We start from the raw sequence: 20,948 nt of genomic DNA, 5'->3' as shown, positions 1-20,948 counted from the left end.
CCAGACTTATGGAACAGCCACAGGAATTTCCTGCAGATGTTAAAGGACCGCAGCCTCCTAAGGAAGTATAGCCTGCTCTGTCCCTTCCTGTACAGGTGGTTGGTATTGCAAGTCCAGTCCAGCTTGCTGTCCAGCCACAGCCCAAGGTACTTGTAGGAATCCACAGCCTCCACCTCAACTCCCTCGATCAGAACTGGTCGTGACCTTGGTCTGGACCTCCCGTGGCATGTTATTAGGGTAATACCATACAGTCTTAGCGGGGGAGACCACGTCTGCACAGAAGTTGAGGTAATCTGTCAGACAGTGTGTCAGCCCCTCTATGTCCTCACAGTGTGGGCTAAGCAGCACATCCCAGTCCGTGATGTCATAGCATACTGTATATGCTTCGGAAACAAACATTGCTCTTAGAAGCTAAGTCAAAATCTCATCTCATCTCATCATCTCTAGCCGCTTTATCCTTCTACAGGGTCGCAGGCAAGCTGGAGCCTATCCCAGCTGACTACGGGCGAAAGGCGGGGTACACCCTGGACAAGTCGCCAGGTCATCACAGGGCTGACACATAGACACAGACAACCATTCACACTCACATTCACACCTACGGTCAATTTAGAGTCACCAGTTAACCTAACCTGCATGTCTTTGGACTGTGGGGGAAACCGGAGCACCCGGAGGAAACCCACGCGGACACGGGGAGAACATGCAAACTCTGCACAGAAAGGCCCTCGCCGGCCCCAGGGCTCGAACCCAGGACCTTCTTGCTGTGAGGCGACAGCGCTAACCACTACACCACCGTGCCGCCCGCTAAGTCAAAATCTATTTTTTAATGTAAAAATTAGAAAAATACTTCTTTCTTTTTTTTTTTCAAAAATCCAAAATAGCAAAAAGCACCAGTTCACATGTTGCTTGATATGTATACAAAGTTTCATGAAGATATCTTCAGTTGTTTTAAAGATATGGCCCGGAAACGAAAATGTGACCGGACAGACAGAACCCATTTCTGTATCCCCCGCCAAACTACCAGCAAGTCAAGTCAAGTCAAGTTTGTGTTTATAGCGCTTTTAACAATAGACATTGTCGCAAAGCAGCTTTATAGAATTTAAGTGACTTTAAACATGAGCTAATTTTATCCCTAATCTATCCGCAGTGAGTAAGCGTGTGGCAACGTTGGCAAGGAAAACCTCCCTCAGACGACATTAGGAAGAAACCTCGAAATGAACCAGACTCAAAAGGGAACCCATCCCCTTTTGGGTGATATCAGATAGCGTGATTATAACATTAACAGCACATTACAGTACCCTGGTAACTGCATAAGTTTGACTCCCTACTCATATCTGTATTGCGGCATGACTTATCAGATGGCAGCAGGTACCGTTTTGATCATGGTCTTTGGCATGCCCCGACCATGAGTAGAACTAACGATCTCCCAGTCGAGAGGCAGGCACGCTAACCACTAGGTCAACTCATGGGCTTATGATAGCACTAGTTGGAGATTATTCTTTTTACATATTGTAAATGAACTCAAGAGATAGAAATTGGGGGGAAAGAAAATCTAAAATTGATTAGATTAGATTCAACTTTATTGTCATTGCACATGTCACAGGTACAAGGCAACGAAATGCAGATTGCATCTAACCAGAAGTGCATAGCAGTAAATAACATAAGTGTAATATACATAAATATAAATATAAATACAAATGTACAGGAATTACAGGGTATGGAATGGTATAATGATATGATAGATATTTACAGTATGTTCAAAATGTGCAATATGAATGAAAATGTGCAATATGAATGAACTGTAGTGCAATGGTATGATACATAGATATTTGCAGTATATACAAAACACGATATGAATAAACAGTAGTGCAAATAGTGATAGTGAGCAATTCCAGCGTTATGGACGTGACACTTGAACTCAAACGCTACGTTCACACTGCAAGGCTTAATGCTCAATTCCGATTTTTTTGTGAAATCCGATTTTTTTGTGAGGTCGTTCACATTAACAAATATATGCGACTTGTATGTGATCCTCAGTATGAACGAAAAGCGACCTAAAAGTGTTCCGCATGCGCACTGCAGGATACGACGACGTCACACGCAGTGAGCATGGCCAGTGTTTACGGAAGTAAAACCGCCCGGTTGCGGTATGACTCATCCAATCTAGCTTGAATAGCTGCATCCCCCCAAATGGAAATCAGCTCCCTAACCTCTGCGTCCTTCCATTGAGAAGATTCAGAACCTTCACAGCCCGAAGCGTCCCTCGCACTGATGTCATGCGCAGGGGCGCAGATACGTTTTTTGAACTGGGGGGGACAAAAAACTGGGGGGACAAAGCTGCCAGCAAACCAACCCCAACCCCGATATGCCTGTCAAACTTGTTGTTAGTAACCATAGCAACCAAGCTCGAGCTCGCAACCTGTGCAGTCTGCGCAGCTCAACCAACCGAATATCAGTCTTTGTTTTGTTTTATGTGAGTTGTTGCAACTATATGTATACACTGCTGTGCACCTTAATAAACCGAATGGTAATTAGTCTTTTGATTTTTCCGTGAGGTTTGCCTTATGCAAAGAAAGACAGCATAGACGTTTTTTCCTCCCTATAAGTGGGGGGGGGGACCGAACGAGGTGAATTTAAATATGACGAGTCCCACCCTCTATCTGCGCCCGTGATTATGCGCCATGTTGTTGTAACTTTTTTGAGAGACCCGCCGCCTACTTCAGTGCAGAATAGTGACGTTTGTGGCTTGTTGATGACGTGTAAGTCGGATGAATGCGACCTGGCGGTTCAGACTGAAGTCGCATATGAAAAGAGCGGATAGGAATCGGAATTAGCACCACATATCCAAACGGCCTGGGTCGGATTTGAAAAAATCGGATCTGTGTCGTTCATATTGTCAATAAAAGATCGGATACAGGTCACATATGGGCGAAAAGATCGGATTTGAGTCACTTCAGCCTGCAGTGTGAACGTAGCCAAAATGGCAACAAATGACCCAGTGCATGTTTTATTGTCTCCCAGTATTTAAACAGGTGTTGCATATTTTAAGGCTGTACCATACTGGAGAAGTGATAGAACAAGAACAATTCCCATAGTACATCTAGGGCATGCCAGAAAACGCCAATAAAAGATGCGTTATGGATGTGACAGAAAAAGTATCACTTTTCTTGGGTGACTGTACATTTTTATCAAACTCTGTGAAATTGTAAACCTAATGTCGAAATGGAGATATCCGTTTGATAGAGGGGTCCAAGGTGAATATTAAAAAATCTTTGTTTAAAATATTTTGTATTTCATGCAGAGTTTCGGAAGGAAAAGTCAGCGTTATGGATGTGACGAAATTCCGTTATGGATGTGACGCGTCTGAAATAGACATGGCATACGTTTAGAAAATCAGCAATTTAACCACCATAACCCTTTGAAAAACTCTCTAAATATCAGCTAAAACTATCAAAGTTCTTAAATATTATTTAGGATGGCTATTGTTTTGCTGTTTTGTGGATTTTAGCATACATTTCTGTGGCTTGTGGCAATAATATAGAATTGTACATGATCAAAGTTGATTTTAGCTTGGGTTTTACATTATAAGAAAGAAAGACTGACATATTAAGGCGAAGGGAACAATTCTTGTGACAAATTGGTTCAACTTATTCACATCTGTAAAATACAGGCCTAGGTGATATCTCTGGGAGTGGTTTTGATGTATTACATGTTGCTTTATTCTTGCATGGTGAGGTTGACATTTACATGGAATTGCCCTAGTGCAGTGAAGTCTGTTCAAGTCAATTCAGTTTGTTGGGGGGGTTGTTGATGAGTGTGTGTGTGGAGGGAGGGACTGTGGGGGGTGGAGTTCAGCAGTGAGACAGCTGAAGGAAAAAACTTGGTGGTTTTGGTCTGAAGGCTCCTGTAGCGCCTTCCAGAGGGCAGGAGAGTGAACAGTTTGTGTGCTGGATGGCAGGAGTCTTTGATGATGTTTATGGCTCTCCTGAGACATCGCTTCCTGTAAATATCCTCAATAGGAGGAAGCGAGGCTCTCACGACACGCTGGGTGATCTTCACCACCCTCTGCAGTGCCTTCCGGTCCGAGACAGAGCAGTTCCCATACCTCACTGTAATACAGTTGGTTAGGATGCTCTCGATGGTACAACAGTAGAAGTTCACCAGGATGTCTGAAGAGAGGTGTTTTTTCTTCAGAGTCCTCAAGAAAAAGAGACGCTGGTGAGCCTTCTTGATCAAGTTGGAGCAGTTGGTTGTCCAGGTGAGGTCCTGCGAGATGTGGATCCCCAGGAATTTGAAGCTGGTCACACGCTCCACTGCTGCATCGTTGATGTGGATGGGTGTGTGCATGTCAGCATTCCTGGGTGGTTCTCCACTATGGAGCACTTGCATGTGACGTCACAGCCGATCCAGATTGTGACAGACGCCATCTTGTCGGTCAAACGCCATATTCCGCCTTCTACTTCAACTTCTGGGTCTACTTCTGCTTTTACTTCTACCTTTTCTTCTGAAAAACCCTACTATATACAATTCTACTACAACGGCTGCGGCTACAAGCTCTCCCTACCTGTGCATGTTTTTTATGTTTTTTGTGTGTATTTTTGCGTGTTGTTCGTCTGTACCGGACTTCAATATCCACTACAACCGTATGGACTTACTGGACATTGGTTTCCAGCAGAAAATGACGGTTTGTAGCGATTTCCATCGCATGCACAACATTCCGGACGAGAAAAAAAAAAAAAACATTCCGGACGAGATAGCGAGACCAGCGGGGTCTCCGTGGATTGTTATCGGAAGCAAAGCGAAGGAGGCGGTGCCGGGAGCGGAAGCAAAAGCGAGGCTGCAGAGCCGGCCTGTTGACTAAGCTCAGAAAACAGCCACTCAAATCTCCACTGCCGCCTCTACCTCTCCAATGCCAGATCCATGTAAACAACACGGACGAGCTGGAATTACAGCTGGAATTACCTTATTCTATTCTATAATCGGCTGGTCAGTGCTGTACTCAATACTTAAGTGACTTACCCATCCAATGAGGATTCTTGTTTACAAGATGCCACATCTGAGTCGCTGACAAATCCTGAATTTCTGTAGAGATAACTGTCCAGAGATTTATAAGCACGCAGCTTCACAACAGCGAGGGAAAGTTAATGAGGTAATTATACACGTCCGGGTATTCCGCTGGCAGTTCAAAATCCGGTCGTGAAAACTCCGTCTGGTAAGCCATAAGGGTCACAAATCTGTAGATCGTTTATTTTAGACATATATCTAGTTATCTGTTCATTAGAAAAATGAGCCGTGTAGTCCGTCGGTTGAAATTGATCCATTCTGTACACGAGTGCAGCAGTATTCAGCGGTGTTTTTTACCGACAAGATGGCGGTTGTGTACTTTCCGGTCACGTGACTGCAAGATCTCTATAGTTGCAAATTGGGATATGGACCTTGAGCAAACTGATAAGTTCATAAGGCAGAATTCTGGTAGCCAATTTTGGAGTTTTATCAAAGTATCTTCTTATTGCTCGATATGGCAAAATTCAAGGTCAAAGTCATTTCAAGGTCAAGGTTGCCCTTGTCTCTGTCAGTACACAAACAGGTCTCTGAAATGCCTAATAAATCCATAATCTCTGACCAAAATCAAAATGTAATTGACCCCAATTACAAATCTGGGCCTTATTATAAATAATTCTATTTGACAATGTATATTTGTCACAATAGAACAATAAATATATGTATTAAAATGGTGCAGCGTTTGTGTACTGACAGCATGTTTGTGTACTGACGTTCAAAAATAAGACAACGAAGTTGATTATTTGAGCAGAACAGTAAAGATCAATCATTCAACCAGGTAGTAAGTAGGGGAAGCTGGAAGTAAAATTAACAGTTTGTAAAAGGTGAGTACGGGGGGGGGCAAATTCAAATTTTTAAGTCAGGACACAGACACTGACTTAAAATTGACTAGGCCTAATCAGAAAACCTTTAAAGATATCCTGGTAGGATACATGTACTAGGTATAGGCCTATATACTAGTAGGTTAACTAAAGGGATCGAGAGACATCAAACTGTCATCCTATCAAATTGGTCAATACACTAACACAATAGTCAGTACACAAACAGACCCCGGTGTTAGTGTATGGACTGTTAGTGTATGGACAAATAGTTCATCATCTGGTCACCAGGGTGCAGATGTGTATATGATCCCTGTGCATTGTAGTCTAGTTGAAAGGTCTTCTAACTCACATTCATGGCACAAACATGTTTTCATGACAAAGCTGGGCCTACATCATTCTAGAAGTGTTAGTGTATTGACTGCTATTATAAATTCTGTTAAAAATTGCCATACAAACCTGAACAATGCTGGAAAACTACCACAATATGAAATTCAATGTTTCCCTCCCTTGAACTTGTGGGATTCCCACAATGCACTGCAGTCATCTCATTAGAATAGTTCTGTCCATTTTCCCCAGGTGTCTCTAGTAGTTAGTACTGTTAGTGTACTGACTTAGGGCCCGTTTACACGAGGACGCTGTCGGGTAAAAACGACTAAATATTTTTTCAGAAGTGCCTTTCGTTTACACGGGGACGGCGTTTCCGAGGCTGAAAAACGGATAAAATTGAAAACGCCTTCCAAAGTGGATAAGTTAAAAACGGCCCCCGTTGCATATCCGTCTAAACTACCCAATACACGAAACTTGGCTCGGATCTGCTCACGTCGGGTACGCGTTTACGTCATACATATGTCATATACTGCACATGCCAGCCCGGGAAGTAAGAACGTAAGTAAAAAAGTAAGAGCATGTCTGATTACATCGATCCAACGGACCTTCAAGCTGCTCTGTGTTTTAATGCAGTAGATGTGTTTTCCTGCTCACCCGCCCGGCTGGAGCTCCTCAGTTTGGTGTCGCCAAGTTACACACACACGCACGCACGCACGCGCCGCCTATTCAAGCCGCTCGTGAAACCATAAACCCGAGACTGAAAACAAAACTAGCAGCCGAACGGGTTTATTTTGCTGAGATGGACACTGCCTTTTCTCTTCTTCACCGAAACAAGAGTGAGTGTTACTTAATAAAGGCAGATTAAAAGAGTTTCGGTTTGCTCCTGCTCCTCCCTCGAGCACTACAGTACCTCAGCCGGACCGGTGTTCTGTAAAGTTATCCTAGCAAGTTCTCATACAGACCGTTTTATTATTTAAAACAAGTCATTACAAATTATTTGACTCGGCCAAAGACTCGACCAATACGCACAAAACATAAAAATCGGCAAATGCGTGAAATTCTCACCGATTTTCTATCAGCCCAGCTGATCGGTGGGACAAAACTACTGTTAAATTTTCCTACCCTCCTGGATTTCGCGCATGTGTAGTAGGCTTGGTAGGATAACTTGACAGAACAGCGGCGCAGATGTGCAGATCAGACAAGACGGAAGATGTTGCGCATGCGTGCAGACATAGCGGAGACATTTATGCGTCACCGTATAGACGCAGATTTCCTCCTTGAAAACGGTCGTGTAGACACGGAAAAAAGTGAGAACGAAAACGCACTTTTGCGTTTTTGTTTTATACCGTCCCCGTGTAAAGTGGGCCTTAATTACTTAGGACACCAAAAATCAATTTCTCGGCGGGAAAATTTCTGACTAGTATTGGAAATATTTTCAAAATGTGCTTTTCTTCATGCTGCATGGACAATATTGATCATATTTAAATGGGTGACACAAAATAATAACACCCAGGGGCGCCGCTAGGGGGGGAAAGTTAGGACGATTCTAAGGGCCTGGCACTGACAGGGGGCCCTGTGAGGGATATTAATATTATTTTAATAGTATTGCCTTGTGTAAGTTTTTGAAATAAAATATTTCATTTAATCTGTTAAAATATGCAAATTATACATGGTTATGATTTGCTATCACATTTTCCTTGAATTATTTATGATATTGTCATTTCACCCCTCCTCCCTTTTTAGTAATGGTACAGTCTGATTGTGGGCGGGGACAGTGAACTGTGTAGCTCCGTGTGCGCACAGCGCGGCTATTAGCGCCGCTCAGATCAGTTGTCGGCTTCTTTCCGCGCGCAACAGAGCTGAACATTCTAGAAGTTGCTAAGCAGGAGCAGGAGTGCTGGTGGTGAGATAAATTATGAAGTCTGGATATCAAAAACAGAAGGAGAAGCAGCAGAAAGCTGAAAGGGAGAAAAAGGGTCGACAATTGGTGACTTAGTTTTTCCCAGAGAAAGCTCGCCTATTATTCACTGACACTCGATGCCATTACAGCATGCTAGCTAATGATAGGCTAGCAGATTTCATTTTAACCGAGTTGGAATATCAAGACAACACTTTTCAATAAGCAGTGCCGTGTCATTTTATTTAAATACTTCACGTTTATTGCCATGGAAGAGCAGATGAATGTAATGTAGAAGTTCTGCACAGAACTAGCTAAACTTGTGCAGTAAACTAGCTTACTGGGCTAACACGTGAGGTAAAATATTCGGCTAGCCTACATGATACTGGGGCTAATAACTGGTTTCAAAACTAATGACAGGGATGGGAATTTTCCGCGGATCCGCGGAATTCCGCGGATTTTATCAACCCAGGGGTCATTTTTGTGAATCGTCTAAATCCGAGGAGAAAATATTTAGGGGGGGTTAGGTATGTGTTGACCCGGTCAACCATCGGGAACAAGGCTCTGTTTACATCGGCAGTTCAGAACGTACACTGTATTTGATTGGCCGTTGAGAGAGAAATATCGCGATTTGACGAATGGTAAACGAGCATAGATAGGAAAGGCCAAAATGTCACATGTAAGCTTCGTTCTGATTGGTTCTTCGCATTTCGCTTTCTTACTCATTCAACACGGCGCTCCACGAGGCCGGAGATTGAGGATGTAACAGCGAATAAGAGCTTCAAAATGGTGAAAATTATCACAAAAGAAAACGAATCGCTTATTCAGATTAGCTGCTAAAAGGAAAAAAACATCTCTGCAATGAAGCATTCCTAGAAAAAGAACAAGTACTTTGTAAATATGTTGAAAACTTAGAGTAGTGTTGCTAGTTATATGTGATTGTGACTTTGGGAGCTGAGAGAACTGTTCAACAGGGAAATTGTGTTTCTGTTGAGACAAGTTCACTGCAAAAAAGGTAACTGCATTCTTTAATAAAGTAACTGAAACATTTACAGGATTATGTCAAATATTCTGTCTTTGTGTTTAATTTATATTCATCATTCCTTTCATTCTAGCATGAAGTTAAAAATTCTTTTTAGCTGAGCATTATTGAGACTATTTTTGTTTATTAGTGTCCAAAACTCAAGCTTCTTTGGACTGAAAATATTATTCAACTGAGCAATCTGAGACCATTTCTAGTGGTCTAAAATGTATAAAACTCATTAGCTTCCGGGGGCCTTCGGCCCCCTGGACCCCCGACCAGGCTCCGCCCTGGACCTGGCTGGGGGCCGATGGCCCCCAGACCCCCGATTAAATTTTCAGCTGAAAATACAATTTCTCATTCTCATCCCTGTAATGAGGTGCCCTCAACATCCACAGATTCAGCCTCAGGAATAGGACCCCAGCCCTCAACCCAAATCCTAGGAGAGGGAGGTGAGCAATACAATCCATGAATAAAGGATTTAGGGTTAAAAACTATTTTAATTGCTAGGCTACAGTAAGCAGCATTAGGCTATTAAGACTTGCAATAAAATGAAAAGACATTTCTTTTTTTTATGAGCAACTATTCTTAGGTAACTTGGTATGGAGTTCATTCAATCAAAATGTTCATGTGTTAAATCTCGCTGGGGTACACGCTGCAGGATCAAGTGAGGAAGTGTCAGCTTTTTTTTGGCTTCATCAATTGTCTTTACAAATTTGTAAGTGCCAGTCCAGAACGATGGGCCATATACAAAGAAACTACCGGCTGCTCTCTCTACAGCTTGTCTGACACTTGCTGGAGTGCAAGAATTGATGCTGTTAAACCGGCAACAGTCTATTCCAGGGGTCACCAAACTTTTTTTCTCTGGGGGCCACATTGTCGTTCCTGACTGTGATGGGGGGCCGGGGTCGAGTCAGCTATATAACATAGAATTGTATGACCCAGACAAATATGACCACCAGCAGGCCTCACTGTGTAGTAGAGATTACTAGCCTGGCACAGCCATCCCCACTACTATATCCCCACTACTATATCAACACTTGATTCCTGGCACATATTTGTTTATCTTTACTAGTGGTTTGCAAAAGTAGTAATCAAGTCTTCACACTTTGTTTTAATTTGAAATACCACTGATATTCCATTTATTTATTTTCTAATAAAAATAACATCAAAGCTGTCAAGGTAAGAAACATCTGCCTAGTTGAGGTGATTGACACTGGCAAAGGTGAGTGGAAAATTATAAATTGTAGGTAGGCCTGTTGATATTATTAATAATAATTGTGTGCAGCACTTAATAAAGGTCAAATAAATAGGCCTATAAAATAAATACACTTAAAAAAACAGTGAAATTATAATATGAGCAATAGATCACAGCAGTTGTGCTGTGTCCTGCACGTCATTGCTCTCATCCATGGCCAAAGCAAAAAACTTGAATTCTGACGCTTTCTCATTCAGCTGGTCATACACGTTGCCCCCCAAATCTTTGGTTCGCCTGGTCATAGTAGGTGCGGAGAGACTCACCGCATTGAGCGCATCCTTCTTGTCGGGACACACCTCCTCGGCCACAGCAAGCATGCATACTTTAACAAAGTCCCCATCAGTAAACGGCTTTCCATGGGTAGCTAGTAGGTGAGCTACCTTATAGCTAGCTCGGACAGCAGCCTGGTTGATCTGGGTTTGGCGAAGGAATACATTCTGTTGTGCAGCCAGTCCGCATTTCATCCTCCGAATCCTGTCTTCTCTTGTTTGCCCTCGCAAACTAGCATACTCTTTGTGGCGGGTTTCATAGTGACGACGCAGATTGTATTCTTTGAAAACCGACACTTTCTGTACACACAAGACAAACTGCACGGTCCTTACACTGAATGAAAAAATAATCAGTGGTCCACTGTTCTTTAAAAACTCTGAACTCTCTGTCGACTTTTCGCTGACCGCTCGCCATTTTGCTGTCCAGAACACTAACAGTTCTCTGCGCGTGCGCTGCCTGTCACTGCTTGATCGCGAGCATATGACGAAAATTCGGAAAATATGAATAGCTCATTTTATAACTAAATATCAATTTGAATTGATAAAATCAACAAAATACAAGATGCAGACATGTTATTTGCCAAAAAGCACTTTAAAAAAATACGCCATGACCACTTTTGGGGATTGTCTCATAGGGCTGGTTCAAGTGGTGGGGGGCTGGGGGGCCGGTCAAAGGGGGGTGGCGGGCTGTAGTTTGGTGACCCCTGGTCTATTCAGTCTAATTCTGACAGTTCTGCATTTAAAATGTTCATATACCAAATAATTGCATCACCTAAACTTGCTCGGCAGCTGATCACATGCATAGTAAAGTAGAAGTGCCAGCCAAAAACAGACTTCAAATTCAGTTGCTTGCGCTTGAAAATTTTACGGGGGGGCCCTAAATTGTAATCTTCGATAGGGCCCAAGATTTCTAGCGGCGCCCCTGATAACACCAATAAATATTTTTCAGCAAGGGTTTATTTTCCTTCTGGGATGTATGAGACACGCATTTTGGACCCCCTTGGGTACTTCCAATGAAAAATTCTACCAACACTATTATATTTGAGTGGATAAAATTTAATATCAATTAAATTTTATAATCAATAGGAAGGCATATGAACACAGACACCCTGATTTTATTTAAAGGCCTGGTCTCAGAATACTTGTTAAGTGAGGTGACACCAATTTGCAACTACAGTGGAGAACCACCCCCCTCCTGAAGTCCACGATGAGGTTGTTCTCGCTGGACCACACCACACAATTGGCAGTTGGCCTCGGATTATGTGTTATGTTTATGTTGGCAGGGGAAGTTTTCAGGTGACTTGATGTTTCTGATTTATTTCCTCAAAAGAAACACGCAATGTAGTCAGGTACTGCTTTGCCAGTGTTGTGCTTTTCTGTTCAGAAATACAGGCTGAACAACATTGTTCCTGAATTGATGACAGCAGCTACGCAGAAGAACAAAACAATGAGCTAGGGTACCTGTTCCGTGTAGGCTGCTTTAATTCAGTTTTCCTTTCAAAATGGAAAAAGGAAAACAGGGAAGTGTTTATTTTTTTTATTCAGATACTGTTTATCTTGGCAATTTGAAATTATATAATTTGTCCAAAAAAATGGAAATAATCTTATAAATATTTTTTGTCAGATTTTCTTTTTTAAACCTGTCTGTTTCACCAAACAAAGTTTATTAATGCAATTATTTATTCTTTGGATAAAATGCGTATCCTGGTTCTGTATTCTGTTTTCATTAAAGATATAATAAAAATGGGATCAGCATACAGTTGTGGTCAGAAGTTTACATACAGTGACATGAATGTCATCTTGGATATGAATGTCATGGCAATATTTGGGCTTTCAGTAATTTCTCTGAACTATTCTTTTACTGTAGCAGAATGATTGTACAGCATACAGCTTTAATAAAAAAAACAGAATTTGGTGCACAAGTTTTAATTTTCTTTGGGTTTTCTGAAATCAACACAGGGTCAAAATTATACATACAGAAGAAAGAAGAAGAAGAAACCTTTATTCGTCACATGCACACTTCAAGCACAGTGAAATTCATCCTCTGCATTTAACCCATCTGAAGCAGTGAACACACACACACACACACACACACACACACACACACACACACACACACACACACACACACAGAGCAGTGGGCAGCCACACCAGAGCGCCCGGGGAGCAGTCAGGGGTTCGGTACCTTGCTCAAGGGCACCTCAGCCCAAGGCCGCCCCACGTCAACCTAATCACGCGTCTTTGGATTGTGGGGGAAACCGGAGCACCCGGAGGAAACCCACACAGACACGGGGAGAACATGCAAACTCCACACAGAAAGGCCCTTGCCGGCTGCTGGGTTCGAAGCTGGAACCTTCTTGCTGTGAGGCGACCGTGCTAACAGGGTCAAAAATAAACAGACAGCACACCTAATACAGGGTTAGTCAAAATTATGTTAACACTTAAATGGTAGAAACCATTTATTCACAAAACATACATCATATGTGTAAGAGGATTTACAGGACAGTCTCAACCTGTTCGCCATCGTGTTCAACACACAAAAACCAGCGAGCAACGGTACCATTTAAAGAATAATAATAATAAAAATAATCCCTTAGTGTTAAGATAATTTTGACTAACCCTGTATTTGGGTAAAATGTCTCTTCTCAAGATTCACCGTGACCAAACATTTTTGTTTACCATGAACAAGCTTCTGGCAAAATTCTGGTTGGATATTTCACGGCTCTTCATGGTAGAATTGGTAGAGTTCATTTAAATTATTATTTTTTTCTTGGCATGAACTTGACTTATAAGCACGGTCCATATATTTTCAATAGGGTTGAAGTCAGGACTTGTTTTAAGCTTAATATTAGCCTGCTTTATCCTCCACAACCAGCTCTGATGCGTGTTTGGGTTCATTGTCCTGTTGTAAGTCCCAAGTCGTGTTCAAGTTTCTGATGGTTTATGCTGAAGAATTCTGAGGGAGTCCTCCTTCTTCATTATTCCATCCACTTTGTGCAATGAACCAGTTCCACTGGCAGCAAAACAGGCCCAGAGCATGATGATCCTACCACCACTACCAGCTGGTACAGTGTCCCTCTGTACATGGTGGTCATTATGGCCAAACAACTCAGTCTTTGTCTCATCTGACCATACAGCTTTCCTCCAGAAGGCCTTTTCTTTGTCCGTGTGGTCAGCTTCAAACTTTAGTTAAACTTGAAGATGTCAATTTTGGAGCAGGGGGTTATTTCTTATAGCAGCCTCTTAGTGCATGGTGATTTGAACTGTAGACAGTGATCCATCAGCTTCCAGTTCATGGCAGGGCTGTGCCATGGTAGTTCCCAGTTTGTTCCTGATCATCCAAACCAATTTCCTTTCAGCTGAGGGTGACAGTTTGGGTTTTCTTGAAGCAAAGTGGCTTGGCAAAGTGACTACACCTCACAATAACTTGGATACAATTGTTTGAACTGATCTTGGAATTTGCAGTTGTTTAGAAATGGCTCCAAGAGACATTCTGGAGTTGTATATATCTACGATCCTCTTTCTAAGATCTGCACTGAGCTCCTTGGACTTTCCCATTTTACTGTGTGTTGGTCAATCCAATGAGTGCTGTAAACAAACCCGTTTTATGAAGGCACAGAGAAGCTACCAGCTGTAGTCAATCATGATCACTAACAGGAAGTTAAGAGACCTCGGTCTTGGCAAGACAAGAGACATTTTGGAAGTTTCAGCACCTCTGAATTAATAATCTAAGTGAGCGTATGTAAATTTTTGACCTTGTATGTATAATTTTGACCCTGTGTTGATTTCAGAAAACCCAAAGAAAATTAAAACTTGTGCACCAAATTCTGTTTTTTTTTTAATTAAAGATGTATTCTGTACAATCATTCTGCCACTGAAAAAGAACAGTTCAAAGAAATGACTGAAAGCCCAAATATTGCCATGACATTCATATCCAAGATGACATTCATGTCACTGCATGTAACCATCTGACCACAATTGTATGTGTAAATAAATCATGTGTTATGCAAATTCTGTATTATTGCAACATATGGAAAATCCCGCTCATTCTTTCAGCTGTTGTGTCATACTGCTTTGCTGGCATCCTCTTGCTATTTTTGAAAAATATGTAGTAGAGAGTATTAGCAGCACACAGGCAGTAACAGCAATCTGTAATTTATCCAGTACTGGTGAGACACACGGGCCATTGCGTAATAATTTTTACCCCCAAAATGAACCTGAAAGGATCAAAAATGAGCAAAAGAGAATGTTGAGAGTTGATGTTTATTGTTTTGAAACAATTTGCGTGTATGTATGTTGTTGCACAACCGTGTAATATTTTCTCTCTCTCTCTTTCTTTAATGCACTTGAGATAATCAAACAGTAAAGAATAAATAATTAAACTACAGTGAAAGCATATATGTGTGTGTGCTGTATATAAATACAGTAAATATACAGTACTCTGCAAAACTCTTTGGCACCCTTTTTTTCCATACAAACTTTGTTACAGATTTCTATTTTATGACTTCTACATTATCGAGTCAACAACACAAAAACATTTTAGAGTTCCAAACGTTCAGGGGGGTTTTCCAGCACAAAATTAAATGTTCCAGAAAAATTGTTTGTCTCTGGCCAGCATATTACAGAAGAGAGCACTTTTCAGATTAAAAAAGAAAACATAATAAAGGCTGCTGGGTTTTGGTGCAAAATTAAGAAGTGAGTGTGGTGGTGCAGTGGTTAGCACTGTTGCCTCACAGCAAGAAGGTTCTGGGTTTGAGCCCAGTGGCAGATGGGGGCTTTTCTGTGTGGAGTTTGCATGTTCTCCTTGTGTCTGCTCTGGTTTCCCCCAAAGACATGTGGTTATGCTCATTTCCTTATAAAACTGCACTGATTGTACTTGAGAATGCTATTTAAAAAAAAAAGCAAAGGACTTTGCATCTCACATCAAATACTGACTTTATTTCATTTACTATGGCTTACTGATTATTGTTTATAGGATTTTTTCATGTTGAAACATTTCAGTGCATTATTTTTAAGCCAGGCGGCACGGTGGTGTAGTGGTTAGCGCTGTCGCCTCACAGCAAGAAGGTCCTGGGTTCGAGCCCCAGGGCCGGCGAGGGCCTTTCTGTGTGGAGTTTGCATGTTCTGTCCGTGTGGGTTTCCTCCAGGTGCTCTGGTTTCCCCCACAGTCCAAAGACATGCAGGTTAGGTTAACTGGTGACTCTAAATTGACTGTGAGTGTGAATGGTTGTCTGTGTCAGCCCTGTGATGACCTGGTGACTTGTCCAGGGTGTACCCTGCCTTTCGCCTGTAGTCAGCTGGGATAGGCTCCTGCGACCCTGTAGAAGGATAAAGTGGCTACAGATAATGAGATTTTTAAGCCATTTTTGGGCAACAGCATTTCTTTACACGTGCCTAAGACTTTTGCACACTACTGTGTGTGTGTATATATATATATATATATATATATATATACTGGGTGCGATTTGCTGGGGGGGTATCATCCCCCCCTCTGGTTTTTATCTCTGCTGAAAAAAAATCCTCGGGGACAACCCCGTCAATAAAACAAACAAACCAAAAAAAAAGTTGACATGACAGGCATGTTGTGACACAGTTTTCTATGGTCTACATTGCACTCACTTTCAAAATGACCCGAAGTGGCAGCTTTGATGTTCACGAACGTCCCCAGCAAATAGATACATTGTAGATAATAACAATATCTTTGCGTTCTCATAGAACGCAAAGATATTGTTATTATCTACAATGTATCAATGTATCTGCAGGGATGCAAACAGCGTGCCTTTTGGCGGATGCCGCCTTTTTCACGGCCGATTTTTTTTTTTTTTTTTAGGGGGGGCGTTGGAGTGTCTGATTATAATTTCAAAGTAAATTCTGTATTAAAATTACTAAATAAGCAAATCCGTTACAGTCCATGAAACAGGAAGTATAAGGATGAGAAAAAAACAGTTTAAATCGGAAAGCTGCGCACAATGTGAACTGCGCCATCAGAGCAAACTGTTCATTTAGTATTCATGTATTTTAGTGATTTTCGAGTCACTGTCCATTTAATCCGGAGGGAGAGAAACATCACAGCAACGTGACAAGCAATGCGAACTTTGTTGTGTTAGTGTTCGTGTATTTAGTCAGAGAGATAGGAAGATGAATTTACTGTACTATCTCTGGTTTAGTGTTCGTTTTAATTTAGTGTTATTCATTTGATATCATCGGATGTTATTGAGCTGTTAGCCTATTGTTACCTTAATTTTGTGACCTTTCATGATTTAAAAAAAAATAACATCCCCCCTTCTGTTTTTTTGACAAATTGCACCCTATATATATATATATATATATATATAACGTAGTACCAGTCAAATTTGGGATTTGGGACACACCTTTCTCTTTACTTTACTTAGTTGAGTTTCTCTTGACATAATATGGATTACTACAATTGTGGAATGGAGCTATTTACTGTATACAGGTAGTCGTCGACTTACGACCTATGCGACTTACGACCGATCGACTTTACGACCGTCTGGTTATGACTGGCAAGTGTTTCCCAGCTGAGCTAACTGAGCGTACGACAGTTTCCGCCCCAGCTCCCGGCAGCGCCTCTCGCCGTGTACAACAGTTTCCGCCCCAGCTCCAGGCATATGCGCAGTCTCTCTCACGCTCCCTCGCGCACTCCGTCATACAGTTTCCGCCCCAGCTCCTGGTTTATGAAACGAGCAAATGCTCCCGCCAGCCCGAGTGCTGCAACAGCTGATGACGACGTAGACGACCCACAGCCAAGCACCAGTGATGCCAGCGGTCACTAAATTTTGTATTTTGCTATGTTTTACATTTGTATTTTGGTATGTTTCAAACTAAAATGTTTTCTATTTTTCACACCTGTATTTTGTATTTTTTGTTTTGCACATATTAAACGAATTGTACTGTACGCAGTGTTTGACTTAAACCAAATAATGAGCCAAGGTAATGAAATAAGAAAATTTTGATAAAATAAGACTTTAAGATGATTACAATATCATTACACATCACAATATACTTACGTTCATTTAACATAGGCCGACTTACGACCAGATCGGTTTACAACCGGTCAGTCGTAACCAAACGCAGTCGTAAGTCGACGACTACCTGTATTTATTATTTACTATTTACCGTTTGATCTCAAACGCATTATGAAGGCAAGAAATTCCACTCATCTATATAATAAGCGGCAAAGTTTGTTTGTTTGTCTTGAGCTAACGTCGCCATTTCTCAACGGATTTTCACCAAATTTGGCAAGTAGGTCGGGGGATGACCCGGAATTTTGCAGATATAAACAAAATTCATGTACAGGCCACAGGGAGGTCCCTGGGGGGCACAACATCCATCCACCCGCTCCCTCAATGCCTTTCATGTTATATTTATCAACACAAACTCTTGACAGATCTTCACTAAACTTGGCATGTAGGTACAGGAGATAGTCACAATTTGGCAGAACTCAGAAATTCCATATTTGGGCCCCAGGGGGTCCCTGGTGGGCCCCTGGGTGGTAGATGTTTGGATTTTTGTTTGTCTTGGGTTAACATCACCATTTCTCGACAAATCTTCATCAAATTTGACATGGAAGTCTGGGGGCAACCCAGAATTTTCAAAACCCCGGCAACGCTGGGTAACCTGTTAGTTAACTTATATATATATATATATATATATATATATATATATATATATATATATATATATAATAACATAATATTCTTTGTGGAAGTAAGTCCTCTGGAAGAAGACATTTCTGAGCTTCAGAGAATTAGGAAGAGGGAAAAACATTTTATGACCTCCAGCCTCCTAAGACAGCTCTATAAGCCTAACATGGGTGTGTTTTTCTGTGACAGCTGCAGCTTCGCCTCAGTATGGCGCTCTGGATGCAGATTTCCCAGAAGCTCCCTTATTTTCTCAATGAGACCCTGCTGGAGCTCTACCCCACAGAGACGTTCCCCATAGATGTCAGGCACTATCTGGCCAACTGGATTGAGGAGCAGAGATGGTGTGACTCTATTCTCTCACTCATGATATTCATGAAAAAGGTGCTAATTTTAGAATGATCATCCAGCATGTGCTCTGTGTGTGTGTGTTTGGCCTCAGGGAGGACTTTGACGTCGATAACCCGGAACAAGAACCACAGGCTCTCCAGCTGCTGGAGCGAATGATGGAGCTTCTGCAGGAAGTGGCGTTCCAAAACCCCAATGTGGTGGAGAAGGTCAAGCTCCAACACATCTGCAGGAACATGGTACTCGTCATATTCATCTTTCATCAAGTATTAAAGCAATATTTATGTCATAATATTTGAATTTAACTGATATGGGTGGCGCTGTGGTGCAGCAGGTAGATTTGTTGTATTACAGCTCCAGGAGTCAGTTTTCATATGCTGTCGAGTAGGAGGATTGATGATAATAAATTGCCCCTAAGAATGAAGCCGTGTCAGTTCTGGCATCCCATTCCAGAAGTTTCTCTGCCCTGCACCAGAACATGAAGCAGGATAAAGTGGTTATATTATGAATGAATATAATTCATGTCAGGGCGGCACGGTGGTGTAGTGGTTAGCGCTGTCGCCTCACAGCAAGAAGGTCCGGGTTCGAGCCCCGTGGCCGGCGAGGGCCTTTCTGTGTGGAGTTTGCATGTTCTTCCTGTGTCCGCGTGGGTTTCCTCGGGTGCTCCGGTTTCCCCCACAGTCCAAAGACATGCAGGTTAGGTTAACTGGTGACTCTAAATTGACCGTGAGTGTGAATGGTTGTCTGTGTCTATGTGTCAGCCCTGTGATGACCTGGTGACTTGTCCAGGGTGTACCCCGCCTTTCGCCCGTAGTCAGCTGGGATAGGCTCCAGCTTGCCTGTGACCCTGTAGAAGGATAAAGTGGCTAGAGATAATGAGATGAGATAATTCATGTCAAAAACTTTGGCAGATTACCATACAGCTAAGGAGAATTTGTACCTATACAGGTGAGGCCAAACGTTTATATAGTTTACACCCAATTACTTTTGTTTAGTGGACCGAAAGCTACTGAATTTGAATCACAGACTTCCAATTTTATTAGTTTTTTTAAAAATAGAACACTTATTAAATTTAAGGCCGCGTGGCACTAAATTCTCCGCTATTTTTTCCTGCTTCACCATGACCCAATTCAAGATACTATAGTACGTCATGCATCACGTGGTGGGCTTTCCCTGTTCGTGCAAGGCATTGTGGGATACAAATTTGAAGCAGGAGAGAAAAATGGGGGCGTGAGTGTGCGAATGAAACATGAAAGACCGACTACAGTAACAAAAAGCGAGAAGAAAAGACGTTATGTTATATACGAAGGAAAGGAAACGCAGGGCCAAACTACAACCCCAATTCCAAAAAAGTTGGGACAAAGTACAAATTGTAAATAAAAATGGAATGCAATAATTTACAAATCTCAAAAACTGATATTGGATTCACAATAGAACATAGACAACATATCAAATGTCGAAAGTGAGACATTTTGAAATTTCATGCCAGATATTGGCTCATTTGAAATATCATGACAGCAACACATCTCAAAAAAGTTGGGACAGGGGCAATAAGAGGCTGGAAAAGTTAAAGGTACAAAAAAGGAACAGCTGGAGGACCAAATTGCAACTCATTAGGTCAATTGGCAATAGGTCATTAACATGACTGGGTATAAAAAGAGCATCTTGGAGTGGCAGCGGCTCTCAGAAGTAAAGATGGGAAGAGGATCACCAATCCCCCTAATTCTGCACCGACAAATAGTGGAGCAATATCAGAAAGGAGTTCGACAGTGTAAAATTGCAAAGAGTTTGAACATATCATCATCTACAGTGCATAATATCATCAAAAGATTCAGAGAATCTGGAAGAATCTCTGTGCTTAAGGGTCAAGGCCGGAAAACCATACTGGGTGCCCATGATCATCGGGCCCTTAGATGGCACTGCATCACATACACGCATGCTTCTGTATTGGAAATCACAGAATGGGCTCAGGAATATTTCCAGAGAACATTATCTGTGAACACAATTCACCGTGCCATCCGCCGTTGCCAGCTAAAACTCTATAGTTCAAAGAAGAAGCCGTATCTAAACATGATCCAGAAGTGCAGACGTCTTCTCTGGGCCAAGGCTCATTTAAAATGGACTGTGGCAAAGTGGAAAACTGTTCTGTGGTCAGATGAATCAAAATTTGAAGTTCTTTATGGAAATCAGGGACGCCGTGTCATTTGGACTAAAGAGGAGAAGGACGACCCAAGTTGTTATCAGCGCTCAGTTCAGAAGCCTGCATCTCTGATGGTATGGGGTTGCAT

General features: G+C 41.9%; 1 protein-coding gene across 4 annotated transcripts in view; it reads left to right on the top strand.

The window, feature by feature from the left end:
• stat6 (signal transducer and activator of transcription 6, interleukin-4 induced) overlaps positions 1 to 20,948 on the top strand; it is a 231,692-nt gene that overhangs the window by 59,057 nt on the left and 151,687 nt on the right. For all 4 annotated transcript variants that reach the window (XM_060938425.1, XM_060938423.1, XM_060938424.1 and 1 more), the window contains exons 2-3: positions 18,505 to 18,656; positions 18,755 to 18,899. In XM_060938425.1, coding sequence (XP_060794408.1) covers positions 18,523 to 18,656; positions 18,755 to 18,899 — 279 coding nt within the window. In that variant the 5' untranslated portion in view covers positions 18,505 to 18,522. The remainder of the gene's footprint in view (positions 1 to 18,504; positions 18,657 to 18,754; positions 18,900 to 20,948) is intronic.

The sequence above is a fragment of the Neoarius graeffei genome, chromosome 13 (genome assembly GCF_027579695.1).
Source record: "Neoarius graeffei isolate fNeoGra1 chromosome 13, fNeoGra1.pri, whole genome shotgun sequence".
Classification (NCBI taxonomy): domain Eukaryota; kingdom Metazoa; phylum Chordata; class Actinopteri; order Siluriformes; family Ariidae; genus Neoarius; species Neoarius graeffei.
This window is presented reverse-complemented; position numbering and strand designations above follow the sequence as displayed.